At 35.3% G+C, this 16,629-nt stretch overlaps 4 protein-coding genes across 6 annotated transcripts; all 4 read left to right on the forward strand.

Moving 5' to 3' along the window:
* The first annotated feature begins 218 nt into the window (after positions 1-218).
* On the forward strand, positions 219-2,967 carry LOC101207735 (cytochrome P450 81Q32). Of its 3 annotated transcripts, none has more exons than XM_011655840.2 (4): positions 219-376; positions 575-628; positions 1,062-2,071; positions 2,225-2,967. In XM_011655840.2, exons 3-4 carry the CDS (start codon positions 1,163-1,165, stop codon positions 2,837-2,839), a joined length of 1,524 nt encoding a protein of 507 aa, XP_011654142.1. In that variant the 5' UTR covers positions 219-376; positions 575-628; positions 1,062-1,162; the 3' UTR covers positions 2,840-2,967. The 3 variants fall into 3 exon arrangements, with proteins under 3 accessions (XP_011654142.1, XP_004141396.1, XP_031739532.1); XM_004141348.3 differs by having other exon boundaries at positions 1,154-2,071; XM_031883672.1 differs by lacking the exon at positions 219-376 and having other exon boundaries at positions 405-628.
* Positions 2,968-3,175: 208 nt separating this feature from the next.
* LOC101207981 (cytochrome P450 81Q32) lies at positions 3,176-5,404 on the forward strand. The gene is made up of 2 exons (XM_004141349.3): positions 3,176-4,502; positions 4,591-5,404. The coding sequence occupies exons 1-2, from the start codon at positions 3,588-3,590 to the stop codon at positions 5,224-5,226; spliced, it is 1,551 nt and encodes a 516-aa protein (XP_004141397.1). The 5' UTR covers positions 3,176-3,587; the 3' UTR covers positions 5,227-5,404.
* Positions 5,405-6,764: 1,360 nt separating this feature from the next.
* On the forward strand, positions 6,765-9,198 carry LOC101208224 (cytochrome P450 81Q32). Its single transcript, XM_004141350.2, has 2 exons — positions 6,765-7,825; positions 8,471-9,198. The coding sequence occupies exons 1-2, from the start codon at positions 6,836-6,838 to the stop codon at positions 9,107-9,109; spliced, it is 1,629 nt and encodes a 542-aa protein (XP_004141398.2). The 5' UTR covers positions 6,765-6,835; the 3' UTR covers positions 9,110-9,198.
* Positions 9,199-9,661: 463 nt separating this feature from the next.
* LOC101208466 (aspartic proteinase-like protein 2) lies at positions 9,662-16,352 on the forward strand. The gene is made up of 12 exons (XM_011655841.2): positions 9,662-10,074; positions 10,170-10,290; positions 11,157-11,584; positions 11,682-11,838; positions 12,829-12,911; positions 12,996-13,092; positions 13,228-13,300; positions 13,511-13,711; positions 14,517-14,641; positions 14,902-15,003; positions 15,106-15,203; positions 15,818-16,352. The coding sequence occupies exons 1-12, from the start codon at positions 9,815-9,817 to the stop codon at positions 15,990-15,992; spliced, it is 1,920 nt and encodes a 639-aa protein (XP_011654143.1). The 5' UTR covers positions 9,662-9,814; the 3' UTR covers positions 15,993-16,352.
* The last annotated feature ends 277 nt before the right edge of the window (positions 16,353-16,629 follow it).

Raw genomic sequence — 16,629 nt, forward strand, 5'->3', positions numbered from 1 at the left:
CATCCTCACTACCACCCACCATCACACATCTTCAAATTAATGGAAAATTAACTGCAAATGAAACAAAATTCAGTTTAAGAATGGGGAATTATCTGTCTCACTTCACTGTCTACATCAACGATTGGTTATTCAAAGTACACTCAGTGGATTTGAGATAAATTTTCCCTTTCCATTTTGCCCATAAAATGACCATTCTGCCCTCACTGGGTTAATTGATTTCTTTTCTCTTTCAGGATATTTAAGGAAACTTGAAAGGAATTTGTGTATAAGATTTTTTCTGGCTCTTCTTCGTGACTTGAGGTTTTATGGGTTTTTGGTTTTCACCCAACCAAGAAAGCTAATGTTTCTTCTTCGGATGGAAGATAGTTCATGGATGGTAACGTTTTTCTTCTTTAATTCATTTAACATTTTAGTTTTGAAATTTTCAGTATTGATACTGTTTTTGAGATTTTGTTGTAGAGGACATTCAGTTTACAATGAATAATGTAAATATTATATTCTTTGTTCATATATCTAAGTTTGTCTTCCAGGATTCTCTTTCACTAAAGATTCATTTTTTTCATTAATTATTTAGTTTCTATGAAATCTGAATCAATTACAAGGAATCACAGAAGCGATTACTCACGAGGTCAGTTTATCTAATTTTAATTTACGGAGATCCATATAACTTTTTTTTTCTTTCAATTATGGATTTCAATTTTGTTCATTTTCTTTCTACATTTTTTTTTGTCAATAATTTACTCTTTTACAACTTGTATATAATTGGCCGTATATTTCACCATACAAATTATATACAATTATATATCCATTATTTCTTTCTTCTTGTTTTAAAATAATATAACTTTCTATTAATTTTTTTATAGTTTAAACAAAATGTTAGATCACATAAATTTAGTTTTTTTAATTTCCATCAAACCCATTTTTTAGTTTAAACTTAGAGGTAAAAACAAATTTAATAGAATGTATAACACTCATCTATATTTAAGTATTATCTAAGTTTTTGAGTGATGATAAATTTAATATAACATCCAGTGTAACTAAATTGCCGAATTGACTTGCAGGTAAGAAAGCAACTTGAAAAATTTAAACGGAACTCAATGATACTTCGACCAACCCAACTAGCATGGTTATAATTTACAAATGATTCTCGCAGGTAAATTTCATGGTGATCCCATTCCTACATCTTCTGATTTTATTCTTACTTCAAATCTTCACAAATCACTTCCTTCATAGAATCCGAAATCTCCCTCCCAGCCCATTTCTTTCTCTACCCATTATAGGCCAACTATACCTCCTTAAAACACCCCTCCACCGGACCTTATCGGAGATCTCCCGCCGTCATGGCCCAATCGTCTTCTTCCAATTCGGTTTCCGTTCAGTCCTGGTCGTTTCATCTCCGTCGGCCGCCGAGGACTGCCTATCCAAAAACGACGTCATCTTCGCCAACCGACCTCGTCTCGTTAGCGGCAAATACCTCGGGTACAATTACACAAGCCTCCTGTGGGCACCGTACGGCGAGCATTGGCGAAACCTCCGTCGAATCTCGTCGTTAGAAATCCTTTCCAGCCACCGCCTCCAAACGCTTTCAAGTATTCGCGTGGATGAAGTCCGTACGCTGATCCGGAGACTGTACAACGCTGAAAACGACGTCGTAGACATGAGAACAGAATTTTTCGAAGTGATGTTCAATATCACGATGAGAATGATCGCCGGAAAACGATATTACGGGGAAGATGTGGCAGCGTACTCGGAGGAGGCGGGGAGATTTCGAGAGATACAAGAGGAGACGTTTCGATTAAGCGGCAAGACTAATTTGGGGGACTTTTTAAGGGTTGTGAAATGGGTTGGATTATCTAAAGGGATTGAAAATAGATTGAGGGAGTTACAGATTAAGAGAGATGATTGGATGCAGAGTTTGATTGAAGAACATCGGAAGAAAATGAATAATGCTTATAGTTCTTCTTCTTCTATTCAAACTGATGCTAAAAAGACTATGATTGAGGTTCTCCTCTCATTGCAACAAAAGGAACCTCAGTATTATAAGGACGAGTATATCAGAGGCCTCATGCTCGTGAGTTAACTTGATTTCTCTCTTAGTTATTCAAAAGACATAACCAAATAGATTTTGAAACACTATTTTAAACACATATGAAAATATATGTAATCCGACTCTATTTTTCCTTAAATCAACCAAATCGTCCCAAATGAAATTGGATTGTTGTAGGTGTTGCTATTAGCTGGAACGGAAGGTTCCATCAATACAATGGAGTGGCTTCTATCACTATTACTCAACCACCCACACTCTCTTCAACGAGCCCAAATGGAAATCGACGACGTAGTTGGAAGAACTAATCGGCTCCTGGAGGAATCAGATCTAACCCACCTTCCTTACCTCCGTAGCCTGATCCACGAAACTCTTCGAATGTACCCGCCAGGCCCATTACTGATTCCACACGAATCGTCAGAGGATTGCCACGTTGGAGGGTTCCATGTCCCAGCTGGCACAATGTTATTCGTCAACGTATGGGCCATTCAAAACGACCCCACCGTATGGGTGGAGCCGAGGAAATTTAACCCAGATAGATTCGGAGGGGATGGAGAGGGGTTCAAATGGATGCCATTTGGGGCTGGGCGGAGGAGGTGTCCCGGCGAGGGCTTGGGGCTTCGCGTCATTGGATTGGTTGTAGGGTCGCTGATTCAATGCTTTGAATGGGAGTCAATGGACGGAGAATGTATTGATATGAGCGAAGGTGGTGGATTGACCTTGCCGAAAGCTCTCCCCCTTCGCACCCTTTGCCGGCCACGTTCAAATGCCACACATTTGCTTTCCCAAATCTAATTCAAAATGCATGGTCTTGTTTATGTTGTTCAACAACAATTAATTCTGTACATAAATTTTACATATTTTAGTAGTAGTTGAAAACACCTACGTTATTTCCAATTTGTTGACGTCCTATTTTTCTTTTTTCTTTTGCCTCTTTGTTTACGTGATGATTGGTTGATGTCCTATATTTTAGTAGAAGCAAAAGTACTCTTTATGAGATATTTAAATTGAGTGGATGTTGAAAGAAAAAGCATCATTTATCCATTGATATTATGCTCTTCTAGGTAGGTAAATGACAAAATTCCGGCTATATCCGGCCGTCTACATCACATCACAATCCATGATTATTTATTTTTCCTTATTTAGTACTAATATATGAACACATATATGTATGTACATATGGATGTACATGCATAGGATGTAGACACATAGACATGCATATGAATGTATATACACAGACATGCATCTACATCTAATATATGTAGACATATACATCTAACATATACATATATGTATGTATTAATTTGATAAAAACAACCAAATTATATATATTTTTTCCAACCTGTGGCCTGTAGTCCTTGTACCCATATGAATTTCAATGTATGTAAACAACTAACCACCACTTAGAAAAAGAAATAAGACAAGAAATACCAAGCACTACAATGACCGTTGTTGCCTTTTATTTAACTTAAATACTTTGGTTAAACTTTCATTTCAAGCTAAAAGTATTCGAACTTGGACAAAGAGTTGTAAGCTAAAGGGTATGGGAGTCTTGGAGTCTATATTTGTATACATTCCACTATTCTTTGTGTTGTATACATTAATAGAGTACCTTATTCACAAGATCAGAAATCTTCCACCCACGCCTTTTCCTTTACTTCCGGTCATCGGCCATCTCCATCTCTTGAAGAATCCAATCTATCGGACTTTGGCGGAGATCTCAAACCACTATGGTCCGGTTGTGTATTTTCGGTTCGGCCAACGCCGAGTTCTTGTGGTATCGTCTCCTTTTGCGGCTGAAGAATGTCTAACCAAGAACGATATTGTGTTTGCGAACCGGCCTCGTCTCATTATATCCAAGTGGTTCGGATACAACAATACGAACCTTGTATGGTCTTCCTATGGGGACCACTGGCGTAACCTTCGCCGAATCTCCACCATTGAAATCTTGTCCACCCATCGCATTCAAATGCTCTCAATGTTCCGTCTCGAAGAGGTCAAATCTTTGATTCGAAGACTCGCAAATAATGAAAACCAAATTCATAACATGAAGAATGAGTTTTTTGATTTGACGTATAACGTGATGTTGAGAATGCTCGTCGGAAAGCGGTTTTATGGTGAGGATGTGGACGATGTAGACGAGGCAAAGATATTTAGGCAGTTACAAATCGATTTGGGTCAATTGGGTGGAAAGTCCATTTTACAAGATTTTATCCCATTCGTATCGTGGATGGGATTTGGTTCGACTATAGAAAATAAGATAATTGAATGCCATGTGAAAAGAGACACTTTTATGCAGAATTTGATTGATCAACATAAGAAAAGAATCGTTGATCAAAATAAATCTAATAACATATCTCAAGATGGAAGGAGGAAGACGATGATTGAAGTATTATTAGAACTACAACAGTACAATCCGGACCAATATACTGATGAAACTATTAGAGCCTTAATGCTGGTAATCAATCATTTCTTACCCCTTTTGGACTTTATCTTGATAAATGTTTTTAAATTATGTTTTTTATAATCATTGTGTGCTCGAACAGGTTTTGTTGGCTGCAGGTACAGAAACATCAGTTGCTGCAATGGAATGGGCTCTATCTCTTATGTTGAACCATCCCAAATTTTTAAAGAAACTACAAAATGAGATTGACAATCAAGTTGGCCATGACCGTTTGATTGACGAGTCTGACATGGCCAACCTTCCTAGTCTACGTGGCATCATCAATGAGACCTTACGAATGTATCCTCCGGCTCCATTAGTGGTACCACATGAATCATCAAAAGACTGTACTATTGGAGGATATCATATCCCACGTGGCACTATTTTGTTTGTGAATTTATGGGCCATTCACAACGACCCTAAGATATGGGATAATCCAAGAAAGTTCAATCCAAATAGGTTCGAGAGTTTAGAGAATGAAAAATTCGGGTTCAATCTAATACCATTCGGGTCAGGTAGAAGAGGGTGTCCAGGAGAAGGATTGGCTCTTCGAGTTATTGGGCTTGTATTGGGCGCATTGGTCCAATGTTTTGAATGGGAGCGTCCTGGGGAGGAGTTGGTGGATATGACCGAAGGTGTTGCACTCACTATGCCTAAGGCTCATTGCTTGCAAGCTAAATGTACGCCTCGACCCATTGTTCATCGTCTTCATCTATCTCATAAAGAATCCAACCCATGATTGTGGATTCCAGAGTTCTTTTCTTTTCAAAACATGTGTAAATCTAGGTTAAATTTTTTGATGCAACAAGCTAGTTTGATAACAAAATAAGACTATGTATACAGAGAATTAACACTATGTTTTTGTAATCAAAATTGAAAAGTTTTAGGGATACTTTACAATGTTGATATTATGCGAGTTAAAGGTTGGAATTATTTGTTCAAGATAAAAAATATTTTTTATCTATAATCTATAATTATACAGTATATTGAAAGAAGTTAAAAGAGAAATTACACAAGTAGCAGAATACACATATATTTTCAATCGTGACTTTAGTTTTTTAATTTTTGTATTTATAGCAAAACATACCTCATTTTTTATCTAAACAAAGATGATTTTAGATTCTCTAAAAAACACATCAATACGAAAAGAAACTACAACTCTTCTTTATTAAAACTGTATTGTTTTCTTTCTCTTTTGTTCTTTCTTTTTCTAAAAATGGCAAAATTTCTATTGGTCCAATTTTTTAAATTTACGTAACTACTTCTTATTATAAAATAGAATTGTTAAGAGTAAAAAATAAAAATTAAAACTATTTATAAAATATAGCAAAGTAGAGTTCTACTATATATCTTAAAATATTTATAAAATATAGCAAAGCAGAGTTCTACTATATATATCTTAAAATATTTTTAATGTTTTGGTACTTTTTAAAATGTCTACTTTATATATATATATATAATTATAAATAATATTAATAATTTTTTAAAAACTTGGATTTGCTTTTCTTCTTTTTTTTCTTTCTTTCTTTAATTTCACGTTCCAAATCATTTTTGGTCCACGTTTGATTTTCACCTGATTTTTCGCAAAAGTATGTTTTTTAACCTTCCGTTGATGTTATAATATTTTATGTATTGATGATGACTTCACATTCGTTTTGAAATTTCTCATATACGGTGGTGAATTGTCCCTAGCCCAATAGACCTTCCAAGTGCAATGGACACAGTTTGACAGTCTTTTAAAGATTGAAGAGTGTAGATTCATTAACAGGTTGATTTGAATTTTTTTTATTCATGAAGATTGAATATCTAACTTACTTTGTGACTGTTATCTGATTGTTATCTTGATTGCCATGAAATAGTTATTTGATTGGTATCATATTGAGAAAATTTGTACAGATAAACAATGCTATATCATCTTCAATTGTTAAACATCAAGTTAGACAACTTCAAAACAAAAGGGTTCCTTAAATTGTTGAATTGCAAAACCACAGAAAGAATAGTTATTTGGTAATAATAGAAGATTATACTATACAAATTAGATAACAATATTGATTATTAGAAACTACTCAGTAATAATAATAAAAATATAAATAGTAAAAGAAACAGTCACATGATACATTATAATTTGACAATTATGTGGAATATACATAAAGAATCCGGTTTGCTTTTTTAAATTATCTTCATATGACGTAGTGTTCATTAAAATATTAATGAAGTATTTATTATTGTATATTTTGTTGCCGAATGGCTTCAGGCTAGAGGTTGGTTGAACTTGCAACTACCCTTCCCTCAGCCTCATTGGTCCATTTGGTTATATATTCCCCTTTTGGGTTCATCTAGTTGACCAAATGCTTAAGTCTCTGCTCCAATTTCTAACAGAAGCAATCTTCATAAGAACAGCCAAACTCAACCCCATGGCTATGGCTATGGCTATGACTATGGGAGCTATCTTTCTTTACATCCCTCCGTTTCTTGTCTTGTATTTATTAACAAAGCACTTCCTCCACAACATCAGAAACCTCCCACCCACCCCTTTCCCATCACTACCTATCCTTGGCCATCTCCACCTTTTGAACAAGCCCATATACCGCGCTCTGTACAACATCTCTAATCGCTATGGTCCGGTTGTGTTTCTCCGATTAGGATCTCGTTCGGTCTTGATCGTGTCGTCTCCTTCGGCAGCAGAAGAGTGTTTGACTAAGAACGACATCATCTTTGCAAATCGGCCTCATCTCCTATTATCAAAGTGCTTCGGATACAACAATACGAATCTCGTATGGTCATCTTATGGGGACCATTGGCGCAACCTCCGTCGAATCTGTACCGTTGAAATTTTGTCCACCCATCGCCTTCACATGCTTTATATTGTTCGTTTTGAAGAGGTTAGGTCATTGATTCAACGACTTGTGAAACGTGAAAACCAAGTAGTTAACATGAAACATGTGTTTTTTGATCTATCTTTCAACTTGATGTTGAGGATGATTGTTGGAAAACGATTTTATGGCGATGATGTAGACGATGTTGAAGAGGCAAAATTATTTAGGGAATTACAAGCTGAGTCAAGTCGGTTGTCTGGTAAATCTAATATGGGAGATTTTATTCCATTAATGTCATGGTTGGGATTTGATTCAACTTTGGAGAAAGAGATGATTGATTGTCAAAATGGAAGAGATGCTTTGATGCAAAGTTTAATCGAGCAACATCGAAGAAGAAGAATTGCGGAAATCGACTATTCTTTTCGTGATGGAAGGAAGAAGACATTGATTGAAGTATTATTAGAATTGCAAGAATCTGAACCTGAACAATATACCGATGAAACTATCAGAGCACTAATGCTAGTAATTATTCTCTCTCCTTTTATCATTCTCCATTATTACATGCAAATTAACAATATTCTTGAAAAGTTAAACAACCCATCAACAATTTACATCCTAAAAAATAAACTTCACATTTTTCTCAAAAATTAAATATATCATAGATACATGAGATTTTGAGGACGTTAACTTTTTCCTATTATTTTATTAAAGTTTAGCTAATATAATATGTGCAATAACAATTAAACTATATAATTGTCACATCGGTTTTGGTACTAAGTCAACTTACATTAATTAAAATATTAGGAAAAAACAAAGATGTGATTAAAAACAATACAATTACAGAATCATAAAAAATATACATTAATATAAAATTGGAAGAACATGGGATCATTTTGATTCCATTTTTGGTTCCAAAATGTAATTTTACAATTTCATTTTGTCAAATAGTAAATGGCTTCGGGTAGTATAATAAATATATCATAAAATAAACTTCTTGGAAACTCAGAAGTTTGATCCTAATGAAAACAACAATTTCTGTCCAATTACAACAAATTGAAAATTTGTTAAACTATTAATAAAAATAGCAAAAAAAAAGAAAAGAAAAAAAATCTCTTAGACTTTAACCAATACTTATTAGTGATATACTTATATCGTTCATATGAACAGCTTATGTTGGTAGCGGGTACAGAGACGTCAGGGAGCATAATGGAGTGGGCTTTGTCTCTTCTCTTAAACCATCCAGAAATTTTAAAGAAAGCACAAACTGAAATCGACAATCAAGTTGGACACAAACGTCTAATGGAAGAATCCGACATGGCACGTCTTCCTTACCTACGTGGCATCATCAACGAGACACTTCGGATGTACCCTCCAGCTCCATTGCTAGTACCTCATGAATCATCACAAGACTGCTCTGTTGGAGGCTACCACGTTCCACGTGGCACTATGTTATACATCAACATATGGGCCATTCAGAACGACCCCAAATTCTGGACCCACCCGAGAAAATTTGACCCAGAGAGATTTAACGACGTGGAAAGTGAAAATTACAAGTTCAATTTGATGGCATTTGGGTTGGGGAGGAGGGGGTGCCCAGGAGAGGGCTTGGGCCTACGAATGATTGGGCTTGTGTTGGGCTCGTTGATTCAATGCTTTGAATGGGAGCGTCCTACTGAGGAATTAGTGGATTTGACAGAAGGGATTGCAATCACTATGCCCAAAGCCCAAAATTTACATGCTAAATGTAGGCCCAGGCCCATGGTTGTTGATATTCTCTCACAAACTAAGTCTAGCCCGGCCCGTTGAATTTATTGCATGTAGGGGCCGAACCTCTAGCCCTAATGTCAAGCTTTTTAATGCAGTAATAATAATAACAATACATTCAAAACAACAAATTAGTTTATAGTAATTTAATCAACGTTTTTATAATTTTGTACCAACTAAGTCAACTTTTTTCAAGTTTATAACAATTTAAATCATAATATATTGCAAAACTTATATAATTTTATGTGTAAGTATTTATCGTTTATTTATTTGATAAATTTTATTAAATTTATATGATATAGATTAAATTGAGAATACATGATGTTTGAACTTTGAACTTAAGTTTTAAAATGTAAAAATTTGACATTGAAATTTATAATATTAGTAAAAATGGAAGATGCTAATGACAAAAATTCAATCATAATCAATATAATTTATAGAATTAATAGTGATTTTGGCGTTGACCGTGCTCTGCGTCGTCGTATATTTCCATTGTGTCGCTATCGTGGCTTCATCTGAATAGCGAATTGGTTTCCGATTTTTTGAAGTCATACGTTATTGATATTATTGAATAGTTTGTATTTTTTTTTTTTTTAATCTTTTTTTGCAAAGTAAGAACAGAGTTCAATTGCTTAATTTCATTCATTCTCGGTAATTTGGAAGCAGGCGGAGAGGGCATTTTACCGGGTCCTCTCTGCGCCAATTTCCCTCATTTCTCTTCCGTCGCCTACGGCTCACCGCCACACCATGAATTCATACTCTGCCACTCTCCTCTGTTCTCTACTTGGTTTTAATCTGCTAGCCGTGATTCTTTCCTCTTCTGTGGACTCGAGAGATTTTGACTATCAGCAACGGTCTGTCATTCTTCCTCTCTTTATCTCGCCCACGAATTCTTCTCATCGGCGCGTTTTGGACCGTGATCACCGTCTCCGGCACCTGCAGAACCTAGTCAAGCCCCACTCTTCAAATGCTCGAATGAGGCTCCACGATGATCTCCTTACCAACGGGTCTGTCTTGCAGAAATTTTCCACTTTACGTTTCTGTTTTAGAATTGTTTATATGTTTATTGAGAATTGGAGGTTCTGGGCATTTATATTCGTAGGTATTACACGACTCGTTTATGGATTGGGTCTCCTCCACAAGAATTTGCTCTTATTGTGGATACCGGAAGTACTGTGACATACGTTCCATGTTCTAACTGCGTACAGTGCGGGAATCATCAGGTTTCTTTCGGTTGACTGCTGATCTGCGTTGTTTTCACTTTCAGTTCTGCTCTCTATAGCTAAATATCTGCAAGTTGTTTCGTCGGTTCGAATTTGGGCTTACAGATACTGTTACTGTTACTGGAGACTTTCTATCTATAAGTCTATAACTGTCGAGTACGATGTAAGCGTGGGATCTTAGAATTGAGCATAGTCGAAGCGCTAATGAAGGGGAGATTAGAGATCGCCCATCTGATCGATCTGGGATCTTCGCTTCTTACATGTTTTTCTTTGGAAATGACTCTGTGTATGGATTTTCAAAGATAAAAACAGTTAGGGCCAAAATGAAAAACTACCCTTCGTTGACCAACCGTCAATTAACGCTAATGTAAACAGTAAAGACTTAAAAAGGAAATGAGTAAGTTATGGGAGCTGTTTACTTAGGATTTATATCCTAAGAATTATCTTAACAACCAAATGTTGTAGTACAATCTCTCTTGAGAATACCTCGGAGAAAAAAAACGTTATTGAAAAATTCTGCTCATATATTATGATTTAAATTCTGTTATGAGCTATGAAGCCTTCAAAATATTTTTTTCATGTAAAAGTTCAAATCTCATCCAATTTACTAATTACTAGTAATCTTGCAAATTGTTTAGTGGATAGTTGTTGTGAGATGCTGCATTGGGAGATCATGTTAGTTTAGTCATTTGAAGCTAATGCATGTTCCCTTAGACAAGTTGCTTTAGATTGATTGTCATAGTCTTATGTATACAACAATATTGATTGTCATAGGTGTCCAGATAGTTTAAACTACTGACATCTCTATTCATACCCGATAATCTGATATAACTTGTTAAAACAAGTTTCACTTGATTTATTTTTAGGATCCAAGGTTCCAACCAGAGTTGTCTAGCACATATCAACCTGTTAAGTGCAATGCTGATTGTAACTGTGATGAGAACGGAGTCCAATGTACATACGAGAGAAGGTATGCAGAGATGAGTACTAGCAGCGGTGTGCTTGCTGAGGACGTCATGTCATTTGGAAAAGAAAGTGAACTTGTACCCCAGCGTGCTGTCTTTGGCTGTGAAACTATGGAAAGTGGTGATCTTTATACCCAACGTGCTGATGGGATTATGGGTTTGGGCCGTGGTACACTCAGTGTGATGGACCAACTCGTGGGCAAGGGTGTTGTGAGCAATTCATTTTCATTATGTTATGGAGGGATGGATGTTGGTGGGGGTGCAATGGTTCTTGGTGGGATCTCTTCACCCCCTGGTATGGTATTTTCCCACTCAGACCCATCTCGAAGGTATGGTAGTTTTGAATCTGCCTTTGTCTTATTCATTTTCACTGGTTTATATTTGTGTACATCTCATAGATACAGTCTAGCTTTGGGATGGAAACAGCCCATATTATAATATAGAGTTGAAGGAAATACATGTTGCTGGGAAACCATTGAAGTTGAATCCGAGGACTTTTGATGGGAAGTATGGTGCTATCTTGGATAGTGGAACTACATATGCTTATTTTCCAGAAAAAGCCTACTATGCATTCAAGGATGCTGTAAGTTTTTTCAACTTCTACATCTAATCTCTGGTTTCTAATCTTAAATGGTCTTGCCTTCACCCAAAGGATATCAATTTTGTGCTACTTATGATTCCTTATACTTAAAGGCATCCTTGTGCTTATCACAATATTCTAGCTAACTCTCTGTGCTCTTCTACTCTCTGGGGTCTATCACATCCATCAATGATTCAATCTGCTGTCACCAATAAGATTCAGTATCTCATTCATTCTGCATTATGGTATGGAATTTTGGAACAAGAACACCTCAAAGTCATTGAAACTGTATAAATGCTTGTTGAGAAATCTACTATAAAGGATATTTGGATCTGACTATGTGTTAATCAGATTGATCAAGTGTTATGTTTACTCAGTCCCAATATTTAATTCACGTGTCTCATTATCTCATCTTTTACCATTCTGCATTGATTGAATATTTTCTTTACCTCTATATTTTATCATTGAATGAAGACTTCTTGAAGTATTTCTTATAATCACATTTTGTTGATGAAACTATCGATGAGCTCTTACATTGTAATCAGTTCATTTGAACTTCAATACCTATTTGGAGATCTCTTCAATACAAATATAATCGTTATGGTCTGCAATTGATTCTCTCATACTTATGGCTGTTCTCTAGTAGGTGACTCAATAGATTTGACACTTAGCTTTTGTTATTGACTCCCAGTTTATTGACTCATGTAGGAGTTGGGCACAGTTTTATTTTATTTTTTAATTTTGAATGAACACATCTGATCTACTGGTCTATTTTGAAATCGATACCAAGTTCTTACAAGCTATTCCTTTTAGCGAAAAGATAGAAGTGCCCTTTTCAATGGCTTTCCATGGGTTTTGCAAATACTAACTTTTTTGTTCAATTAAATGGTTTCTTGACTTGATACATATTCCTGGTTTTCTCCTCCATTCTATTCGGCAGCTCTTTATTACAAAACTTGGTGCACCCTTGTTAACTTATGGTTTAATTTGCAGATAATGAAGAAAATTAGTTTCCTGAAACAAATCAGTGGTCCTGACCCGAATTTCAAAGATATTTGTTTCTCTGGTGCTGGAAGGTATTTCTAGATCTTGCTAGTAGCACCCTATTTTAGGTTTATCCTTTCTGGGTTGATTGTTGAGCAATTGTTCTTTTGTGATAGGGATGTCACTGAACTTCCAAAAGTTTTTCCAGAGGTTGATATGGTTTTTGCCAATGGACAGAAAATTTCACTTTCTCCAGAGAACTACTTATTCCGGGTATTCATCTTTGAGTTAATTTTTTCTCTCCCTCTCTCTCTAATGAATTGTTATGATATATCTAATTTTCTATATTTTGTCGTAAGTTTTACATAAATGGTACATACTTTCTCTTCTCATCAACCATCTCTGCAGCATACGAAGGTTAGTGGTGCATATTGTCTGGGGATCTTTAAAAATGGGAATGATCAGACAACACTTTTGGGAGGTATGGCAAAGCGTCCCTGGATTGGGAATAATTTTCTTTTGCATTGTATACATTGTGTTTCTCTTGCGTTTTTTATGGTTGTGTATATATGATGGTTTTATACTGCACACCTTGATAAAAGTTAGGTGTTTAATAATCACAATCATCAAAGTTAACAAAGCGAATTGTACTTCTTAAGAGTAAAGCTGCATGGTTTCTTTCCATCGGCAGGAATTATTGTTCGCAATACTCTTGTCACTTATAACCGAGAGAACTCCACAATTGGGTTTTGGAAGACTAACTGTTCTGAGCTGTGGAAGAATCTGCATTATCTTTCTCCTGCTCCTCCACCTGCTCCTTTACCTTCCCATGTTCCGAATACGAGTAAAGAAGTTCCTCCACCTGGTTCTCCAAGTGTGCCATTTCTTTCTGGTAGGATTTTACTGTTCGTTTGTATGAATTTTGCTGTTTATTGTTATGAGTTCTCTCTATCGACGTTAGTACGGACATGTTTGGTAGATAATATGGATTATGTTATATGTTTGTAGATTCATGGAGTTCACGATTGTGTTTGGTAGATGATTTGGATTCTGTATTTAAAAATTGCTTTTTGAATTCTATGATCCAAACTGTGAAGATCTTAGAACATTGTTTTTATGTTTTCAGTATATCTAGGTTTTGCATTTGAAATTTTAAAATCCAGAATTTTATTAAAAAAACGATAACAATGTTAATAAACATAGTACTTCATTGTGTAAATTCAATTCATTTTTGTTTTAAATTGAAATATATACTATGTAATGTATTATAAATGATGTGAAAAAATAAAAATTATACAAATTTTTATTATAAAATATGTCCGTAAGTTAATTAATGATAGTTTATATTTAACCTAATATTTTAGTGAATAAGTACAACTAGTTTTATGGTTTATAAATACATTATCAAACACAATTTGAACAAATGCTTAAATTGGAATTCAGTTTCTGAATTTGACATCAAACAAATATTTGAAAACAATAACTCTGTTTTTGGAATCTCTTGTATTCAAATTTTTATTTTGAGATTGTCTACCAAACACTTCTTAAGTAACTTATCTTATTTCTTAAGTTGAAATTTCTTTTTGCTTAATGGTTTCAAGGTTATAATCCAGATGACTTTTACTTAATGCCGTAGTTATGTACTATCTCTGCTATATTTTCTTGTGTTTTATGTTTCCCTCTGTTTCAATGTATAGGTGAATTTCAGGTTGGAGTGATAACATTTAATATGATGCTTCATGTCAACCAATCCTCCGTGAAGCTTAACATCACTGAGCTTGCAGAATTTATTGCCAATGAACTTGAAGTTAGTGTCTCACAGGTAATAATGATTTTAGGTTTAACTTTTTCACTATTCATGTTATCTGTTGTCGACTCCCCTGGCACCATTGTTAGTAATCGTTTGATTAGGTGCTTTCTAATTCTTTTCTTGAGATAATACCGTAAAAGGCAAAAATTAATAGGGTGAACTCAACTTAAGATGAGTGCGTATGCTTGACTTTATTAAGACTTGCAGTACTGTTGCTATATCTTTATGTTTCAAGTTTTGCTTACACAATACTGCCAATTGTCTGATTTTAGGTTCACGTGCTGAACTTTACGTCAGGGGAAACTGATATCTTCATTAGATGGGCTATCTTCCCTGCTGACTCGGCTGGTTATATATCTAATTCCACGGCGATGGTAAAAGTTCTTAGTCCTTAAGTGCCCAGGTTATTTGTATGAAGAAAATAAATTGGAATATCATAAGTTAGCTATTTCTTTACTCTAAATGATGATTTGCAGGACATAATTTCTCGCTTGAAGGAACATGAATTGCAACTTCCTGAAAAATTCGGAAGTTATCAGCTGGTTGAATTGAATGTTGAACCCCCGTTAAAGAAGTGAGATATACTCCTGAGTGTATACTTTCAGTTCTTACTGTATTAACAAAGAATGGAAGAACTCTTTCTCTCATTTTATTTATGAACAATGAGGAGATTTATAGGTGTATGTACAGTTAGTTATCACGGATAACAGTAAAAGGAAAACAAATATAACAGTAGCAGTTTTTAGTTTCTTTAACTAACTATATTAACAGCATATTAACAGTCTTCAAGTTCTAATATGTTCTAATATACTGCATTTAAAAGGACACATAAGGTTCCACTAGCATATTACTTATCTTTCTCAAATATATCATCACTGGATCTGGGCATTTGGTATTAATAGGTAAAAAGGTTTTCTAATGAAAGAGCAAGAATTAATAAACATGACGCTTACATTTACTGATAGATTCTCAGGGAAAGTTCCTTCAAAGCTTAGCATTCACATCTAAACTGCCGTGACTGCTAATTAAGTGTCGTATCTGTATTCTGTTGTGTCTTCTGATATATTGATAATTTGCTTTCAGCCTGGTAGGTTATATGGTCCTAAAAAACGCTATCAATCAGTTACGTTGATTGCATTAGCGTGTAGTATGCATATGTTGCTTCACAGTTTTGTTTTCTCCATACAGGACATGGATGGAGCAACACTTCTGGTCTATAACGACTATTGGAGTAGCAGTTACCTTAGTTGTTGGATTGGCTGCCGGAAGCACATGGTTGATTTGGAGATATAGACGGAGGGACACGAGTTCCTATGAGCCTGTTGGCGTAGTAGGGCCCGAGCAAGAGCTTCAGCCGCTATAGATCCTAATTTCTCCCCCTTTTTTGGTTGAAGTTATGATTCTGTCTATCAGATGTATAGTTTAGAATTAAAGAAAAGATATGATTTGGTTAGGGAGAGAGAGTGGAATTCAAAATAGCTTTCTAAAACTGAGTGTATAATGGTAGTGTAACACTGTCAGTCATACCATGAAATATTTAGGACTGTAGTAGGGACAAAATCTTGTACACCGATAAAGAATTGTAGTAAAACCACAGGAAGAAGGAAAAAACATGAATTTATTGGAATGAGATTTGTATTTGAGAAATTGAACCAGGGACAAAGTTGTACAGCCTTGATCTGTTGCCATTGCTCATTATTATTACAGGTTGGTTTTGAGAATATTCGTTTGACTCATGAGGTAGATTTGTTGATTTATGAACAATAAACAAAGGCAAACATATTATACGAATCTTTCGTGATGTATACAATTTTTTTTTTTGTGTCACTTCACTTTTTAAGGTGTACATTGCTTACAGGTTACAACATTAAATTCTGCAGTTTTTGACCGATGGAAGAGACGACTCTTCCAATTCAGAATTTTGACCATGTTTGCCCCTCACAGTCTGTCTTGGTCCCAATTCGAATATTAATTTCTTTAAGTTTTAGAAGTATCAAATC

This window comes from Cucumis sativus, chromosome 4 (genome assembly GCF_000004075.3).
Source record: "Cucumis sativus cultivar 9930 chromosome 4, Cucumber_9930_V3, whole genome shotgun sequence".
Classification (NCBI taxonomy): Eukaryota; Viridiplantae; Streptophyta; class Magnoliopsida; order Cucurbitales; family Cucurbitaceae; genus Cucumis; species Cucumis sativus.

Coding starts and splice junctions, on each gene's coding strand:
- LOC101208224 (XM_004141350.2), top strand. CDS start 6,836: ATGCTTAAGTCTCTGCTCCAATTTCTAACAGAAGCAATCTTCATAAGA. Junction 7,826..8,470: donor CTATCAGAGCACTAATGCTA/GTAATTATTCTC, acceptor TCATATGAACAG/CTTATGTTGGTAGCGGGTAC.
- LOC101207735 (XM_011655840.2), top strand. CDS start 1,163: ATGGTGATCCCATTCCTACATCTTCTGATTTTATTCTTACTTCAAATC. Junction 2,072..2,224: donor ATATCAGAGGCCTCATGCTC/GTGAGTTAACTT, acceptor GGATTGTTGTAG/GTGTTGCTATTAGCTGGAAC.
- LOC101208466 (XM_011655841.2), top strand. CDS start 9,815: ATGAATTCATACTCTGCCACTCTCCTCTGTTCTCTACTTGGTTTTAAT. Junction 14,642..14,901: donor TTGAAGTTAGTGTCTCACAG/GTAATAATGATT, acceptor GTCTGATTTTAG/GTTCACGTGCTGAACTTTAC. Junction 15,004..15,105: donor TATCTAATTCCACGGCGATG/GTAAAAGTTCTT, acceptor GATGATTTGCAG/GACATAATTTCTCGCTTGAA.
- LOC101207981 (XM_004141349.3), top strand. CDS start 3,588: ATGGGAGTCTTGGAGTCTATATTTGTATACATTCCACTATTCTTTGTG. Junction 4,503..4,590: donor CTATTAGAGCCTTAATGCTG/GTAATCAATCAT, acceptor GTGCTCGAACAG/GTTTTGTTGGCTGCAGGTAC.